Here is a 19398-nt window from a genome sequence, read left to right as displayed (position 1 = left end):
GAAACAAAACAAATGAGCAAAGGGGGAAAAAAGAGAGATAAACCAAGAAACAGACTTTAACTTATAGAGAACACACTGATGGCTACCAGAGGGGAGATAGGTGGAGGGTTGGGTTAAAAATGTGATGGGAATTAAGGAGGGCACTGGTTGTGATGGGCACTGGATGATGTATGGAAGTGTTTTATCACTATACTGTATACCTAAAACTAATATCACAGTGTTTATTAACTAGCTGGAATTAAAACTTAAAATGTTGGGGAACCTAGGTGGCTCAACAGGTTGAGCCTCTGCCTTTGGCTCAGGTCATGATCCCAGAGTCCTGGGATTGAGCCCCACATTGGGCTCTCTGCTCAGCGGGGAGCTTTCTTCCCTTCCTCTCTCTCTGCCTGCCTCTCTGCCTACTTGTGATCCCTGTCTGTCAAATAAATAAAAATAAAAATGTTAAAAAAAAAAAAAGAATAAAGCAGGAGGAATCAGTCTGCCAAATTTCAAGATTTATTCTATGGCTACAGAAATCAAGACTGTGGTAATGGCTAAGGGATGCACACATGGATTAATGGAAAAGACCAAAAAATTCAGAAATAGACTCACACAAATATACTCGACTGATCTCTGACAAAGGTGCAAATGTAATTCGATGAAAGCCAGCCTCTTCAACCAACAGGCGCTAGACCAATTCAACACCCACAAACAGAAAAAGGAATCGAGATGGAAGGAGGGACAGTAGGGATTAGCGCGGGAAGAAAGAAGGGAAAGAGGAAAGGGAGGAAGATATAAAGAAGGAAGGATTGCAACTATTTAAGACATAGCGCTTCACTGCTGCTTTTACCCAAAGAGCATCTGCAGAGCAACTGGGTTGCCAGGGCAGTCTTTTGGTGAGAACAGCAGTCCCTCCATTGGTCCATTCTCAGGGATCTCCTAGGGTCATAGCTTGCAGTTCACTAGAAGAAGGTGTGAATCGCCAACAAAAATGCTTGTAAACACGTCTCACGTTAGCAAGGGACTGTGTCTGAGATTTGGGAAGGAGTGTGAAGCACCTGGATTCTGCCTTACCAGCCTGGCTTGTTCCCAGAAACCTACAGGTTGTTTACAATGTGTAATTTCATCTCTGTTTTTGTTCAGAAAGAAAAGACATGAAGAACCAAATGCCTTGGCTTATATTAATAACCAAAACAGAGAAGTATTTCAATAAGGGTGGACCCTTTTCTTTCGATTGTGTGCAAGCTAAGGCTAGGCTGCCCTTTATCACCCACCACCTCTAATAAAAGTGGGCTAGACCCGTCTGCCTGGCTGGAGTTGCTTTCCAGACACTTCCAGATTCTACATTGTTCAAACCAAGTCAGGATAAACCTGCCTATTATGTCCCAAGTCATGCTAATTCTCAAGGTAGTAATGAGGAATTTTTATCATTGGCACAAAATGTTTTAATCACCCATTACTGAAAAATAACAGAAGATTTGACAGAACCAGAAAAAAATAGTTTGTATTAATGAAGCAATAATGATCTTCATTTCTCTCCTGTCCCATGTAGCTCAGCAGCTGCGTTTGTGTTGAGAGCAGCTCATTTATCTGCAAAGAGCACATATATGGGCAAATAAAGTTTGCCCATATATTTCACAAGTCAAATATTATTAAAGACTGTTGAAATGTCTCCTTCCAGGATGTACACCCTTGATGCATGCGGTTTCTGGACGTCAAGTGGACACAGTGAAGCTGTTGTTGAAGATGGGGGCCAATATTAACATGCAGGATGCTTATGGTCGCACAAGTCTGTGCCTGGCAACCTATCTGGTAGCAATCATGTCTTTGGTGACTGTCAGGGGACTGGGGAGGGCTAAATGTGTTGTTACGGGGTCCCTCTTGCAGGAGAAGTGTCTATCACAGCTCCAAACTCAGTATACAAATGTATTTACTACGGATGTATATAAACTTAGGCAAATGACTTTACCTCCTTCCTTATTTGTAAAATGTAGTAAAAAATAGTATCCTACATTTATCACAAGTGAAAGAGAAACACATGTGTAACCACCCAGAGCATAGTGAGTAAAAACGTACTTGTTGGTTCTGAATAGTGACCACTGGTTTCAAGTATATTCAGTGATTTTCTGATTTCTTTTCCAAAGAAAAAAAGAAAACCACATACACACAGTTCCAGGAAATGTTGCAAAATGATAAAAATGTTTCAACCCCTCCCCCACCAGAAGGTCTGTTTTCAAAAACTAAAACTTAGGCAACTGAAAAATTTGTCCAGCATGCCTTTCTTTTAGGTCTCCCGGTCGTATTTTTTCCTTTTAATCAGAGATTTTGCTGACTTGGACATTAGAAGCTAAAACCAGATTTAATACTTTAGGAAACTGCAATATTTGACTGAACAACATTTGCTTCTCCTTAAGACATATATTATTGGTCAACTCAAACGATGTCCAGAATTTCCAGAACCAAAAGGTTCGTTTTTCATTATCTTTCTTTTCCATTCATTTAATAACATTTTGATTTTCACTGCTTCCAGTATTGTGAAGGAAAATCAGTCATTCTCATTGGACCAAGTAGTCTTCAAGTTTAACTATACAGGAGCAGAGGAAGGCAGGAGAGAGAGTTATATATATTACTCTTCATTATAATAGTTTCATCTACTTATATGTCTACTTATAATTGAATGAGTAACCCCAATGGCTCTGGATGAATATAGGAGGCGTTCTCCTTAGCCAAACTTTGTTATCAGTAGAGTTGAGTCAGTTACTTAAAGTAGTGTAGAACAGAAATGGAGGGAGGACTAGCTGGCTATTTTATTTGCCCTCTGAAATGAGAGATAGTGGGGAAATGGCCCATTGTAAGGACGAACCAGGAAGGCAACAAGCATGAGGTGCAGCAGTATCATTCCCAATCTGGAGGATGAGTGGACAGCAGGGAGTTTACATGAAGTTTCTTGGGAGAAATTCATAGTAGGTGAAACACAGCTATAGGGAAATCTTAGAGGGTCCTGGTAGTAGCCCCGTATTCAGCATCAGAAAAATCAGCCAACGAGATGGCAGGGTCCCACCCTTTGGATTAGGGCTCAGGTTAGGATTCTAGACACTGGGAGAAGACAGACTAGGATAAGCAAAATATTACCCTTATAGTTCCTAGAAAGGAAACTTAGAAAAGTGGACCAAAGCTTGCTTATCAGATATAAACTGAGGCACAGAGTGAGCCTGGAACTCAAGAGTGACATAGGAGCCCAATTTTTGGAATTGGACCATGGCACCTGGGTGAGACCATTGACAAGCATGATTTGGAGCTAAGCCCATAGAATGACAGGCTACAGTTACCATGCACCACATTTAGTCCTAGGAATTCAGTATTCAAGTGGAAAACAGCAAGAAAGAAATGGGGACTGGGAGACAGAGGAGAGAGTCTAGGAAACTCAGGAAGCCACACCTCAAGACCATCAGCCATACGTTGAAGTGCTGAAATTAACCACTTAACCACTTCAGATCAGTGAGACATGGTTTTAGCCACACTGAAGAAAAGAAAGAAAATTGGAGAAAGTTTGTTGGTCTGTGTTATACCAGGCTGTGTTATTTAATGACGCAGTTGCTCTGTATTTCAGGGTTGGCTGGAAGGCTGTGTGAGTCTGCTTAGAAATGGTGCCAAGCACAATATCCCAGATAAAAATGGCCGTCTGCCACTGCATGCTGCCACTGCTGAGCCCGATGTGAGGTAAGTAGCCAGGTTCACACAATGCTCAACGTTGGCAGGAACTTAACTTGGATTAGAATGTCACTTAATCAACCTCGGTGGTGAATAAAAACAAAACCTGTCCATTTTTTTTTTTTTTGAAGTTGTAGCAGATAGGACCACATTTCAGTATAAATCAAAATATCCTGGAAGAATCTTAAACTCTTATCTCAAATCCTGTCCTACTTCAATAAAACCCTTTTCTCCTAATCTCTGATTTAAGAAATGCTTATTTTTTTATTATCTGAATTCACTTATTCATTCAATCAGGCAGTTATTGATTCAATAAATCTTGAGTGCTTAATAATAGACCAAGTGCTATTCTATGCCGTAGGGGTTCCCATTAAGCACGACAGGGTCTCTGACCTTAAAGAGCTCATATTCTAGTGAAAGTGTTAAGTGGCATACCAGTAAACAAATAAAGAGGGTAATTTCAAAATAAATAGGATAATTTCAGATAGTGGGGAGGGGAATGGAAAAGCACTGACTGGGCATAAAGATTAATGTCTAAAGTCAGAGTCATGCCAACATTCCTCTTTAAGATTTCTTTCTTTCTTTCTTTCTTTCTTTCTTTCTTTCTTTCTTTCTTTCTTTCTGTCTTTCTTTCTTTCTTTTAGAGGGAGAGACTGAGCAGGGAGAGGGGCAGAGAGAGAAGGAGAGAACCGCCAAGGAAACTCCCCACTGAGTGCACAGCCTGATGAGGGACTCATCCCAGGACCCTGAGAGCACAAACTGAGCCAAAATCAAGAGTCAGACACTTAACTGAGCCACTCAGGTGCCCCAGAGTCATGCTTAATGTTTATGGGTTGGAAGGAGGCAAGGGACCCAGCAAAGCAGAGTGAGACAGAGAAACAAGTGGGTTAGAAAGAGAACCAGGCCTCTGAGCGGCTGGGAACTGCATGAAGAAATATACTCAAGTAAGCTGGATGGTCAAAAGGGTCACATTTTTGTAAGACAATTGAGCAACAAAGGAATAAGTTTTGTCCAGACCAAGTATAGCTTCCCCAATCCTCTGTGTCTAAAGGCCTCAGTCTATAATCTTTTGAAAGCCCTTGGAGCACCTAATAACAGCATTTCCCACTGTGGAATCAGCAACATTCTGGGCACTTCTGCAGAACAGAACATGCCTCTGACAGGAATTTAGCATTCCCCAGAGGTAGGCGCAGACCAGCACCACAGGGGGGCATTCTGGGAGACTCATCCCCTAGACCCTGTATCCAGAACTAAAACTAAAGCTCTGTGGCGGGGGGGGGGGGGGGGGGGGGGGGGGAGGGCGGGGGCGGTGTTCATGAGACCAAGGTCGAGAGGTTAACAGGATTTCTTCATTTCATTCTGTTTTACACTAAAAGGGTTTGGGAAATTCCAGAACTATTCCCAACCAAGCACTACCTCTTGTTATCATTGGATTATATCCAGGAATAATAATAAAAGAAAAAAACCTAGGATTTACTCAAAGCCCAACAAAACAAGGAAGTTTAGAGAAGAAACAGCAAGCTCAGAGCTAACAATCAGTAGACATCGTAAGGGATGACTCCTTTTTGATGAGTCGGGAAAAAGAAAGAATGACTTGTCTGGACAACCCACAAAAATATTTAGTTACAAAATCACACTGTTTTCCTAAGAATAATCTTAAAAATATATATATTTAAAATGTGCCTTTAAGACTCTTCTGCCAGGGCGCCGGGGTAGCTCAGTGTGTTGGGCCTCTGCCTTCAGCTCAGGTCATGATCTCAGGGTCCTGGGATGGAGCCCCACATCGGGCTCTCTGCTCAGTGGGGAGCCTGCTTCTCCCTCTCTCACTCTGCCTGCTGCTCTGTCTACTTGTGAGCTCTCTCTCTTTTTCTGTCAAATATATATATATATATATATAATTTAAAAATATTATATATATTAATATATATTATAAAAATATATATATTTTATATATATATATAATTTTTTTTTTTAAAGACTATTCTGCCTTGATTGGCTCTACTTCATTCTGCCTGCCTCACCCAGTGGTCATTTCAAAATCTGCCTGACTCTGGAAGAGAAATGACTGCTTTTTCTTATCGTGATTATAGCTTTTGTAACACATTAAACCCAAAGCGTCCATGTTTTAACACAGGAAGAGCTTTGTCCAATGTAGCCATCCTGGGTTGGGGGGGATTCCCTCTGCATGGTAACTCAGGGATCTAAGTTACTTCCATTTTGTGACTCCACCATCCTCTAGGATCAAAGAATTCTTCTTTGTTAAGCCTGGGAATGGGAAAAGAGTAATGTGGAGATAACCCTCTTATTTCTTTAAAATCTCAGCCTTTGATACAATTCACGTCTGCTCACATTCTTTTAATAAAGATTAGTCATTTACCGTACTGGTCCCATACCACACATAGGTATAAGGAGCACTTGGGAATATAGAATAGAATCCACCTCCTAGCAGTGACTCCAGTCCAAAAAAGGAGGTCATGAATTTTGGTGAAAAGCTCTCTCCATCATCATGCCATTGCACCTGAGGGGCGAACCAAGACTTGTCAGTCAAAATCACACTCAAGGTCAATTTGGTCAGTTGATTGGACTCATCATCTCAAATCACTGCAGTAATGAATTGAAAACCAATCCAACTGTACTTCCTCTTTCATGGACATATTAGTCTATTTCTTATTATGCCCAGCAGTGGCTCTAGACTCTCTAGGATTTATATTACATCACTATAACAGATAACACAGAGTTGTGGTTTCCCCTTCTCTTGAAATTATACCTAATGACCCAACCACCACCTTCAGAAGAGGGGAAGCCAGAAAAATAAACATCCTTCTGTGTCCTGACGATATAATGTTATTGTCCTAAATGGACACTTAGCTGATTCTGAAAGATGAAATCCTACTTTGATTATGATAATAGTAGCTGTGGTAACTAGGAAAGCCCAAAGGTTAAGATTAACTACTGCAAAACCAAAACATCATTTCTGGTAAATGTTCTTCAGAAATGAATTGGGTTAAACTTCAACAATCAATATAGCAAAGCAACTGGCTTTGTTACATAGAGAATGTTTAGAAACTAGTTTGCCTTAAAAAATTCTCTATGGAATTATGTTGCTTAAAATTAGGTATTTTATCATTGTTTTATGAGAAAAAATACAGGCACAGAGTATTTGATAGCATCTGCATTCAGTGTTTTAAGCAGAAAGTAGCCAAGCCATGCTCTCTGGCATGAAATTTGGCCTCTTTCTTTCTTCCATCTGTTTGTGTGCCAGCATGAAACTGTAATTGTTTTCTGGAAAAAAGAGAAAAAAATTGGTCTGGCTTGTGGGTACTTTCTAATCCTACAGACATAATGTAGAAGTAGTGACCTTCCATTAGGCCATGCAAACCTGTTTGCTTAATTTTCCTAAGTGGATACAACTTAAGGCTGGTTCAGGCTAACCACTAAAGTATATAAATCTGCATTTATAATGATGAAGAAAAGGAGGACAAACATCACTGATTATTTACCATGTTCTGAGCAAGGTTCTGAGTGTTTTCCATGCATTATCTCATCTAATCTTGACTACACCTTTATGTCATAGGTATCTCTATCCCCATTTTATGGCGAAGGAAGCTGAGGCACTAAGAAGATAATTTATTACCTAGTGCATGTGTAAGGATAAGTAACCTGCCCAGGGGGCCTGTTATGTTCCGAGAATCCACTGCTGCAGACCCTATAGAATGTATTTTAACTGCCACATTCTGTCATTAAGCCCTACCTTCAAAAACTTTACGAAATTCCTTATTGTCTCAGTGTCAGGAAATACTTTGTCACAACATCTAAAAAAAAATGAAAAACCACAAAAAGGATTTCTACTAAAGAAGGAACTGCTGTGCTTCTCCTGATAAATTATTGATTTTTACTATGTGGAAGCTGTGACTTGTGTTTTTCTCTCTGTGTGTTTAAAAAACCCGTAGCCCAATTTGTGTCCCACCTTTGGCACACATGTAGGACCATAATTGCATCGTCTTTTCTTGTTCTCTCTTTGCCCTTGTTTTCACTTTGCTTAGTTTCTTCATTTGTAATCTTGTTTTACTATTATCTGAAAACCACCTAAAATCCTTTTTGGATTGAGGTAAAGGGTGGCCAGGCATGGAAGATCTGGAGTCTGACTGACTGAGTTTGAATCTGGTCCATCTCTTAATGACCATATTTTTTATTTATTTATTTATTTATTTATTGTCAGAGAGAGTGAGCACAGGCAGACAGAGTGGCAGGCAGAGACAGAGGGAGAAGCAGGCTTCCCGCTGAGCAAGGAGCCTGATGTGGGACTCGATCCCAGGATGCTGGGATCATGTCCTGAGCTAAAGGCAGCCGCCTAACCAACTGAGCCACCCAGGAGTCCCTCTTAATGACCATATTAACATGACAAAGCTCAGCTAACTTGCTTTCCTACAAGGTATGAATAATACAATATTTATCTCATAGTAAAAAGGTAGAAGTAAATGAGAAAACATGTGAAAAGCACTGAACACTGTCAATCATCAGTGTTCAGTAAGTGTTGGTTATATTGATGATAGTAGTGATAATTGTGATGCAAGATGGATAGAAATAAAGAAATACTATAGATCAGTGCTAAAGAACAAATTCCTGCTATTATCACCTCACCAGTTCTCACCCCCGTCTTCTTTACCTTAGCACACACAGGTCCACAAAAAATATACCCATTTTTGCATTGGGACGAGTTGTTTGCTCTACCCTTCAGAGATTTTCTAGCTGGGCTAAGCATCAAATTGACATGAGACAGATTCACAGGTAAAACTAAAAGTTAGTAGCATGTGTACTGGGAATCCACACAGACATGGAAATTCCAAAGACAGTCAAGTAACATGAGGATAACCTAAGGAAAGGGATTGGGATCTGAGCATACAAGGGGAAGACGACCATGAGAAGAAAGATGAGAGGACATATTTGGAAAACAAAGATTGCCCTATTAGGCAGGACGTTTCTTAGGTGAAAGGGAATCTCTGTTAATAGCTCTCTTCCAGGTAGAGGCAGGCAGTTGAAAGGGAGCAAAAGAGCTCTTTCCCCTACTGAGTTTTGATTGCTTTAAACTCAAAATAATGTCCATGCCAAAGTAGACCATCTTGGGGTGGCCTTCCCTTGGCCACTGCAAGACTGTTGCTAGTCTTTAGAATCCAAAGATCAACTCAACCATTCAGCTCCCCTGCAACTCCCTTCCCCACCTTGCTGGTGCACATTCATCTCTACTTGTCCCCTGATCATAAAACATATATGTACAGGCCACATTGTGTCCTTAAACTCAGGTATTGATACTCATTTTAAAAATCTGATAACCCTCAGATTTCCAAATAGCATGCTTCTTCTACTCAGTGCTCAACTGGAGGTTGTTTAGAGTGAAGCCTCAGACAGTAGCTGCTTATCAACAAGCCAGGGGGTCACCTCCATTAGCCCTGTGTTCCCAGCAAGATTCTGTGATGGAAACACTCACGAACAAACCAACAAGTTCCAATACACAGCCTTAGCTAAGCTGCAGCTCAGTGGGGATTTCAACTGATGGAGGAATAAGGGATTTATAATTATGAACAGGAAAGCCAGGTGGTGGACAAAAGCAAAGGAGTGCAGGTTTTATCTCATGGTTCCCTTTTCTGCTTTGAACCCTCAGTTCTCAGTAGGTCCACGTTTTCTCCCTTTCAGCTCGCCATGGCTTTTCTTGCTTCCTTGGCTTGGAGATTCAGAGGGCACCGCGTGAAAGTGGGTTAAGATGAAGCTCCAAAGAGAAAGGAGCTGTGTTTGTACAGGGCTGCACATACTAGCATTGGAAGGCGAGCAATGATTTCTTCTGAATGCAGCCACAGGGCTCACAGCACAGTCTTTTTCATGGTTTCCATGGTTACTGGCACAATCTTTTTTTCCCCCCTGCCGGAGTGCCAGAGGCTCTGCCTCTTTTCATGGCTCTTGATGACAGACAGAGGGAAGAAGGAAATTATTTCTTTGGGGTCCTTTCTCGAGTTGCCAGGTGATGTATACTAATCTGTGGGTGAGTGCTGTATTACAGCATACTCCCCACATCAGCAGCTTTAGGAACAGGAGGGCAGACAGCTAAACTTAGGGACCCTTTTCCCCAGCCATCACTGTGCTGGTCAGATCCAGGGCTGTGAGCCCAAGGAGCCAGCAAAATAGAGAAGCCCAAAGAGGCAAGCCGCTCCCACTTGAGCATACATCTAGTTGATCTCCGGCCTCCCAATCACCTAGGGGGTTCCCCAAACATAAAGAGTAGGTATTTTTTTTTTTTTTTTTTTTTTTTTTTAAAGATTTTATTTATTTGACAGAGAGAAATTACAAGTACACTGAGAGGCAGGCAGAGAGAGAGAGAGAAGGAAGCAGGCTCCCTGCTGAGCAGAGAGCCCGATGCGGGACTCGATCCCAGGACCCTGAGATCATGACCTGAGCCGAAGGCAGCGGCTTAACCCACTGAGCCACCCAGGCGCCCCAAGAGTAGGTATTTTTAAAAAATTATTAAATTAGGGATGCCAGGGTGCCTCATTTGGTTGAGAGTCCAACTCTTGGTTTTGGTTCAGGTCATGATCTCAGGGTCACGAGATCAAGCTTCACATGGGCTTGATGCTGGGTATGGCGCCTGCTTGAGATTCTCTCTCTCCCCCTCTGCCCACCTACCACACTCTCTCTCTAAAAATTATTAAATCAGGGGCTCCTGGATGGCTCAGTGGTTTAAGCCTCTGCCTTTGGCTCAGGTCATGATCTCAGGATCCTGGGATCGAGCCCCATATCAGGCTCTCTGCTCAGTGGGGAGCCAGTTTCCCCGCTCTCTCTCTCTCTGCCTGCCTCTCTGCCTACTTGTGATCTCTATCAAATAAATAAATAAAATCTTTTAAAAAATAAAAATAAAAATTATTAAATCATAGAGAACTTGTAAATGTCATTCTAAGTGCTTTTTATGTATTGACACACTTAAAATCACAACAGATCTTTAAGTAGTAGGTGTTATTATTACTTCTGTTTCAAAGGTAAGAAAATACGGGCACTGAGAGTTTCCTAGCTTGCCTAAGTTTACTGGCTGGCTGGTAATGGAGCAGGGATTCCAATGGAGGCAGTCTGGCCCTAGCATCTGTTGTCTTACCACTCACCATGCTGCCTGTCTAGGAGTGCTTCTGCTGGGCGTTTACCTACTGTCCTGCTACCTGGGATGAGGGAGGCTTTGTGCTGCTCCCTAGAGAGTTGAGAATAGGACAGAGCTGGTGCTTAGAGGAGACTAGTTTGGGGGTTCTGGGAGAAATACTCCTGAGCCACCTTAGCACAGAACGAGGGCTCTGAGAAAACAAAACTAAGAGGTCTGCAAGTCCTCTGGTAATTAAGACAGATGTGGGACCTGCTCCTGGCAGATTACCCCTGTACCATGGAACATCATGGAAGCCCCAGGCCGGGAACCAAATACCTGCTTTCTAGTCTAGGCTGGATCACCACCAAGGCAATGCAGGATGGCCCTACAAAGTTGGGGCTCAAGTCATTTGCTCTGCCAAAAAGAGAGAGAGAACGAGCATACTTATCTGTAAATTTGTGTCCATCTTTGAAAATCAATGACTCTTTGTCCATCTTTGAAAATCAATGACTTAGGAATCAAACTGTATGAAGCAAGAATAGATTGGCATGTATCTATCAAGGTCCTAAGAGGGAAGTTGTGGAATAGGAGAAGGTAACTGTACAAAGCTTCATGGAAGACTACTGAAAATTAACTAATGGGAGATGGTAACATAATTCCCCACTTCACCTTCCCCTCCACCACCATCCCGCCCCAAAACAAGAAAATGTTCCACCCCTAGGCCAGAGGGACAAGAAAGGGAGCTATTATTGGTCCTGCTGAGAACTCTGCCTGGAGAAGAGGGTCCACCTACCAGGAGCCCTGGTTTTTGGTATAAGAAAGAAGTCAGAAGAGGAAGTGGCTTCCCTCCTCTCTCCTGTCAGCTCTCCTGGCTAAACTCAGAGAGAAGTCAGAGCCTGCATGATAAAGACATTGCAGGGTAGCAAATGGATTTAAGCAGCAAACAGAGAAATATCCAGGTAGAGGATTCATCCCATGCCCTCTTGGAGGCATCCCCAGGACATGACAAGAGGTCTTGCCCTCCCTTCCCTCATTCCCATCTGGTCAGAGCCTAACTTCCTTCAGTGTGATCGCTGCTCTGGGGCAGTCCCAGGAGATGCCGTCTAGCTACATATGATCTCAGTTTGCTCAGGGTTAGCTGAGGATAACCAGACTGGACCACAGCTGACCTCTTGCTTTTCCCTCCTACTCTCCCCCCACACTTTAGACCAAATGAGCCATAGAGCTTAAACAATGGCCAGTAAAGAGAGAGAAGAAAGTCTGTTGCCAGTTGCCTTCCAGCCTTATAAAGAAACTATAAGAGAAAATATATCCAGGAATGAAATGTAATTATGAAGATAAAAACAGCATTATCCATAAGTGCAATTATTTTTATAGCCTCATCCCACTAGATGGAGGAATTTTAGAATTTAGAAAGCTTGCATTTAGAGACCTTGTTCAAGTCACTGTACTAAGAGCTTTATGCCTGTTTCATTATTCAGTCCTTACCACGTGATCCCCATGCCATTATCGCCATGATAAACGTGAGGATACAGAAGCTCAGAGAGGTCATGCAGAATTAAATCACAGCATTATCCCAGCTCCCCAAAAGACAGTGATAAGACTAGTTTTAAACCTTGGGCTTCTTGATTATTTTACCTCCACAGCGAATAACTAGAAGGGTATCCCTAATTAAGCTCTGTTACATTTACCACTAATGAAACATGGAACTTTCTCTTCTATTGCAGATAGCAATTTAACACTCAGGACTACATGGCATCTAAGCTGAGACACAATGAAAATATGAGGGAAAGCCTAAACCATTTCATTTCTTCAAATAATTCTTCCAAAATTAATTACCTTCACTGTCTCCCCATAGACGATCCTTTATCATCTTGACTGGGTATATTAGTTTGGTAGAACTTCCCTAACAGAGTAGCATAGACTGGATGGCTGAAGCAACAGAAATGTATCTTTTCAAATTTCTGGAGGTGGAAGTTTACCCTTGGCTTGCAGAGAATCACCTTCTTGCTGCCTTTTGACATAGTCTTTCTCTATGATCCCCTACCCCTTGGTGTGTTTCTGCTGTGCCCTAATCTCTTCTTCTGAGAACATCAAGTCAAATTATGAGTCCCTAACCACTACACTCAGTCACTTCTCTCCCACAGTGCTGACCTGGATTAGGATCCGCCCTAATGGCTTCATTTTAACTTAATTACCTCTTTAAAGGCTCAGTCTCCAAGTACAGTCACATTTTAAGGCACTGGAGGTCAGAGCCTTATTAATTTGGAGGGGGAAGGGACAGAATTCAGTTCATAGCAATGAGTATCCATTGATTAATTCATTCATTACCTGTCTCGATGGTTTTCATTCCTGTTTACCAGAATTTCCTGAACAAGCCCTTTTCAACTCTGAAAGCTGAGCTCTCCAGACCTACTGAGTCAGAAACCCTGAATATAGAATCCAGGTATTTGTGGTTTTAAAAAAATTTCCGATGGTGATTCTGAGATGGAGCCAGGGTTAAAATCTAGGGTCGGGGTGCCTAGGTGGCTCAGGTGGTGAAGAGTCCGCCTTCAGCTCAGGTCATGATGCCAGGGTCCTTGGATGGAGACCCGCATTGGGCTCTTTGCTCAGTGAGGAGTGTGTTTCTCTCCCTTCCTCCCCCTTCACTCCTGCTCTCTCTCTCTCAAATAAATAAATAAAATATTTTTTAAAAATTTTAGGGTTAAGTGTACTAGAAATAACACTTGCTGTGTTCCAGGCATGCTATAAATGCTGTATGCATTAACTCATTTAATCTGCACTCTGAGCTCTAAACTAGGCACTTTTTATCACCCCTCTTTTACAGATGAGGACTTTTAGGCACAGAAAGGTTAAGGCACTTGCCTGGGGTCACAAAGCTGGTCAGTAGCAGGGCTGGGATGTGAACCCACACAGTCTGGCTCCAGATTATGAGTCCCTAACCACTACACTCAGTCACTTCTCTCCCACAGTGCTCACCAAGGTCATTCAAGTGTGAGACCCAACTGCGATAAACACTTGAACTTGAGAAACACTGATTGTTGTTTCACATTGAGTAATGTCATTTCATGCTTAGATATCTGTATGTTTTGCAAAAAATACACAAAGTTGTAAATGCTGTCTCCTTTTAAAATCTATACATTTAAAAGGCATGACCCACGTAGCGAGTGGTGAAGCAATTTGAAAGCATTGTATACAGTTGTAAAAGAATATGTAAAAGAATAAAGAATAAGTAGTGGAGGGCTTTAGTTCTTCAAGTGTCACACAGAACAGGTCTGGTGAGTAAAACAAGCCTGAAAATTCATCTTCTCCATGCCATTTGCACCCTACCCTGACCTGAGTCACTCAGATGGAAAAAAGGTTGGAGGACAGAGGCAGAGGAATCCCCCCAGGTGCCTTCTCACTGATCACACTGCCTTTTCTATGGCTCTTTCCCCTAGGTAAGCAGAAGCAGCCCATCTTCATTTGGAGGCATTCAGTGGACTGTCTTTCTAATGTTATGTCCTCATACAGATTGTTCTTTTGAGCCTTTCTATTTTTCTTCACAGGCTCCTAACAGTCTTGGTGCAACAGTCAAATCTCAGCGAGATTAATCACCAGGACAATGAGGTGAGCCTGCCCTCTCAAGAACAGTTGGCCATTGCACCTGTCAGAGTAGAAGGAAGGGCTTTTCTCAACCTGTGCTTCCTATCATACAGGTTCAGGGAGGGGATGGAGCACATTTGTGGGCTCCCACCCTGAGAGGGGAGCTTGTGTCTCGACTAGTAACCCTCAGGCAGAAATTTATCCACACCCTGGTTATGGGTAGCTTCTACTGGGATAGGATTTTTTTTGCATTAAATACTTAAGCATCTATCATACCACTGAAATTTTGTAATTTCCCTCTGGATATTGAGAAATAAATGTTGCTCTTTCCTGTCTTCTTGAGCCAGAAACTTCAAGGGCAAGCTGCCATTGCTCTCCCTTTGAGAGAAAGATGACAGATAATTCCAGGCTCCATGCGCCGGAGGCCACATCATTAACACCAGCGATCACTGTTGCTGTTTCCTTTATGTGGCAGACACAACAGAAGTCTTCCAAGACGACAATACAGTACTCGCAAACAAAATCCCTGCCTGAGTGTTACCAGATACCAGGCAGAGCTGCCACAGCGTAGCTCAGGGTCTTATTCTAGCTACTTAACTCTTTAAATTAAAAACAGGACTGATTTTCATGACCCAGCCTGTTTTCTTTAACCAGATTTAAATGTTTTAATGTTGTTGGTTTTTTAATATATTATGTGCTTGGTTTGGCTTCACTCTACTAAGAATGTCTGATAATTGAGAAAGTGTGATAGCATTGAAAATGCCTATGTGTGAAAATCCCAAATTATACTGTTTTCAAGGAAACCAGGTGGCCATAGACAGCAGTTGTAGGAGGACGTGCCCTAATGGGGGCTGGGCCCCTAGCCTTTCTTGAGTTTTCTGATGACAGGGTTTCCTCCCAGCTGGCTTAGCATTAATGACCACACTGAAAAGCCCCTTCTTCACCACCTCAGTCTGAGGTTGGACACCACCCTGACTCAGTGGTCACACGCTGCTTTCACTCCCCATGTCTTCAGGGACTTAAAGCAAAACCCTAAGAATATGAGGTTTACACTGTTCTGAACTTCCGCTTTAAAAATGAGAGCCAGCGATGAGAGAGCACACTCTGACCACTCTGCCCATGGTGTGAAAGCAGGCAGCTTGAGTGGTGCCGTTTTGTTTTTAAGATTTTTATTTGTGAGAGAGAGAGGGCACGTATAAGCATGGGGAGCAGCAGGCAGAGGGAGAAGCAGGCTTCTACCAGAGCAGGGAGCCCAATGTGGGACTCTATCGCAGGACCCCAGCATCATAACCTGAGCCAAAGGCAGTTGCTTAACTGACTGAACCACCCAGTCATCCTAAGTGGTGCAGTTTTTACTAACTGATCACGAACTTCTGAAGTTTGGGAAAGTTGACAATCAACTTCCTCTACCTCCAACTTGTACCCCCACCCAACAAAACTGACTTTTCTTAGGAAGGGGTCAAATTCACTCATTCATACCCTAAAGCTTAGTTCCAACTCAGTTCAGTCTTCAGCTAAAAGAACATCATCTGGCAAAGTGATGGTTCCCTATTCTTCCCCACCCTGCAAGGCCCCTGGCTGCTGGGAACAGTGAAAGCAGACCCAGGTATTTCTAACAATGGTAACTGTTACACTTCTCAGATAGTATGTGCTAAATATTGGAAATGTCTCCACTTCCTTCTTATGCAAAGTAACCTCTCAAAAGAGATTCCTCCCACTGTGGCTTTTATGCGCAGAGAACAGGACCTCAAAAGGACACTTAACAGCCAGTGTTGCAGCTTCCTCTTTGGGACGTGTCACAGCGCGCCTGAAATCCATCTAAGCCAACTGCTAATGCTTGTCTGTGTTTAAAATGTGTGTGTGTATACACACATATACCCATACACACACACACACACACACACACACAGGGCAATGATCTTACGAGTCAATCCATATACATTTGTAAGGGCTAGAAGCTCTTAACCACTAGGAAATGAGGACACTTCTAACATGGAGAGAACACAGCAAAGGCTTTTTTTCATTCACCACCTTGGCAGATTTCCTACACTCGGCTTCTCAGGTTCTGAACAGCAATGGCCCACTCTCCCCCTCCCCCAATCACTTTGCCAGCGAGCTCCAAGCACAGTGATTCTCCATTATATATGACGGGACAACAATTAAAGCATAGGCACATGCACACAGCACCACCCCACTCCCTGCATCTGTTAAGTAACAGGAAGGAGAAAAGATTAAAGGCAAGAGAAATGAGGGAAAAAGTAAGTTACCGCTGCTATTGAAGCATTAAGGCTGTCTAATACAAGTGGAAAGAGCAAGGCATTCCTCTGTAGAGTCTGAATGAAATTATTCTCCAAGAATAACTGAAGGACCCCCAAGCTTATCACAATAACGATTGAAAATTAAAGGATCACTTAGTAGAAATCTAATTTCATTAGGAGATAGGTTATAAACTGAAACTACCAAATAGAGAAAGCAAGCACCTCTCCTGTTCAGGTAAAATAAAACATGAGGTAAAACTTCATTATCAGGGAAGTGATTATCACTTTAGTGGCTGTCTTGATCTGAGCTCAGGGGCTTAACACAATTTTTTTTACATTATTAGTTTTTACTTGTGTAATATGTAAACACATTTGCTTTTTTACAAATTTAAATATTACAAGTAATGATAGTCCTCAATTACTTCCACCCTACCACCTTAGCCCCTAGGTAATGACTGTCTGATGTGTCTCTTTCCCAATGTCTTTTATATAACCACAGACCCCGTGGACTGTAACATAAAAGGTATCACACTCCCTATGTTGTTCTACAACTTTGGTTTCTCACCCAACAGAATGTCTTAGAGCTCTATTCATATCAATAATGTACAGATCTGGCTCATTCCTTCTAATGGCTTCATGATGTTCCGCACTATGAAAATACCTCCGTTTATGTTGATATTCCCCTATGAATGTATATTTAGGCTGTCTCCGGTTTTTCACCATCACAAACACTCCTCTAAAGAGTGTCTCATACAAGCCTCGTTGAGTATTTTACACAATCATTTCTCTAGAAAACCAGTGGTGGGAAGCGGGGTGTACATTTTTGTTTTTTATACACACGCCTGGTGCTTCTCCAGGCTGTATCAATTTATAGCTCTACCTGCGGTTGAATAGCGTGCTGGTCATATTTTCTTGTTTTAATTTGCATTTCCCCGATAGTTAATGAGACTGAGTACCATTACATAGGCATAAAGGCCATTTTTGTATCTTTTTATGACTTGCCTCTTTTAGATTTTTTTGTCCATTCATTTATTGGGCTACTTTGTCATTTATTTTCTATTCTGAACATTAACTTTGTTTGCTGTTGGATTACAAATAATTTTTCGCAGTGCATGACTCCTTTTAGAACTGTCTGTGGTATCTTTTCTAGTACAGGAATTTTAAAATATGATATAATCAAAGTAATCTTCTTATTCCTTTCTGCTTCTGCTTTTGAGGCCTTTTTAAAGAAGGCCCACCCCGAAGCCCACAAGGCATAATTACATTATGCTAAGTTTTTTTGTAATTGTTCTGTTCTAATGATCTGTTTGTTTTTCCTGTTTCATTGACCACTGAGCTTAATTGTCAAGTGACTTATTTACAACCGGCTATCTACACTGCAGAGTTTGACCCTGTGGGAAAGGCAAAATGGGTCAGACTGTCCTTTGTGCCTTTGTTCTTCTGGACCTCAGAGGAATCACTGACATACAGAGTAGCTGTCTGTTGCAGTTAAAGGGAGCTGACAAGTTGCTAAACTCCTGGAATCTAACCTCTCTTGCTCTCATTTTAGCCTTGACAGGAAGAGTGCCTCATCAAAAGGGGCTACAGACTAATTTAATGGCAGCTCATTTAGAACTTTTAATGCATTTATCCAGAGAAGCACTGCTTTTAACTGTATTTAGGGTACATCGTTAAACCTGTGTTGAACGCACATTCTGATATAAGTAGATTTTTGTAAGTGACCTGACAATGACCAAACTTTCATTCTAACAGTGCTCTGAGAAAAAAAAAAATCCAAATTGCAAAAACAGATGTGAATCTTTGGATATAATTCTTAGCATTAAATTCACTTAAAACATCCTTAAGACATAATCATAAACAGAGACTGTGCACTGTCAAGGCAAAATCAACAGAAACAGTGCCTGACTCTAGAAATCATTTTACTTTACAGTTAGCAAGAGGGAAAATAATGAAGTGAAATTTTTTTAATGCTCCAGAATTTTTATCCTAAAAATGAATACCTTAAAAAAAAATGGGAGTAAAGTCTCTGCAATTTAGGAACCCTCACCTTCTCCTTTCCCTGTCTAAAGGTAGGCTTTTTTTTTTCTTTTTTCTTTTTGGATCCCTAGACTCTAGCTCAGTAACTTGCACATAGTAGAGCCCTCACCTCAAAAATATACTTACATATGTAGATAAGGAATTATCAAATTTTTGAAGAATCCATTTTATTGGCCCTTTCTCTTTGTTTCATTGACCCAACTCATTTTATGTATCACATTTGACTCCCCAGGTGACTTTTAATTATTGCCAAAAATCTACTCTCAAGAAAAAGACGTTGTATCATTTGGGATCTTCAAAAAATGTGCTGTAGACGCTAGGCCAGGAGTCCTTGTCCATTTTTATGATATGGACACCTCTGGTGCACTGGTGAAGATGATGGATCCAACCACAGAAAAATGCTTGAAACTATATATACATAGGATTACAAGAGAAACCAGTTATTTTGAAACAGCAGTATCAAAATATTATAAAGATCAAATTTACAATGGTGATATGCAAGCTTGCTTGTTAATACATTAAGATTTAGTAGTCAGACAAGTAACACTGTACTAGTGATGCATAGAAATAGTACTTTGAGATATCTGGGCTAATTAAGGCAATACAAAAGCATCTGTGATTTGTATCATTGGCAAAGTCACAGGTGTCATTAACAGTGGTTGCCTGTATCCATATTTAAAGAAGATGCTAAATTTCCATTTGAAGTTAGTGATT

The 19398-nt window shown here is 41.5% G+C and overlaps 1 protein-coding gene across 10 annotated transcripts in view; it reads left to right on the top strand.

Moving 5' to 3' along the window:
* Window positions 1-19398, top strand: part of ANKRD55 (ankyrin repeat domain 55) — a 114213-nt gene that overhangs the window by 57567 nt on the left and 37248 nt on the right. For all 10 annotated transcript variants that reach the window (XM_059417894.1, XM_059417890.1, XM_059417893.1 and 7 more), the window contains 3 exons: window positions 1661-1791; window positions 3590-3699; window positions 14353-14413. In XM_059417894.1, the coding sequence (XP_059273877.1) occupies window positions 1661-1791; window positions 3590-3699; window positions 14353-14413 (302 nt within the window). The remainder of the gene's footprint in view (window positions 1-1660; window positions 1792-3589; window positions 3700-14352; window positions 14414-19398) is intronic.

Source organism: Mustela nigripes, chromosome 12 (genome assembly GCF_022355385.1).
Source record: "Mustela nigripes isolate SB6536 chromosome 12, MUSNIG.SB6536, whole genome shotgun sequence".
Taxonomy (NCBI): Eukaryota; Metazoa; Chordata; class Mammalia; order Carnivora; family Mustelidae; genus Mustela; species Mustela nigripes.
Note: the sequence above shows the minus strand (reverse complement) of the source record. Positions and strands in the feature narration are given on the sequence as shown.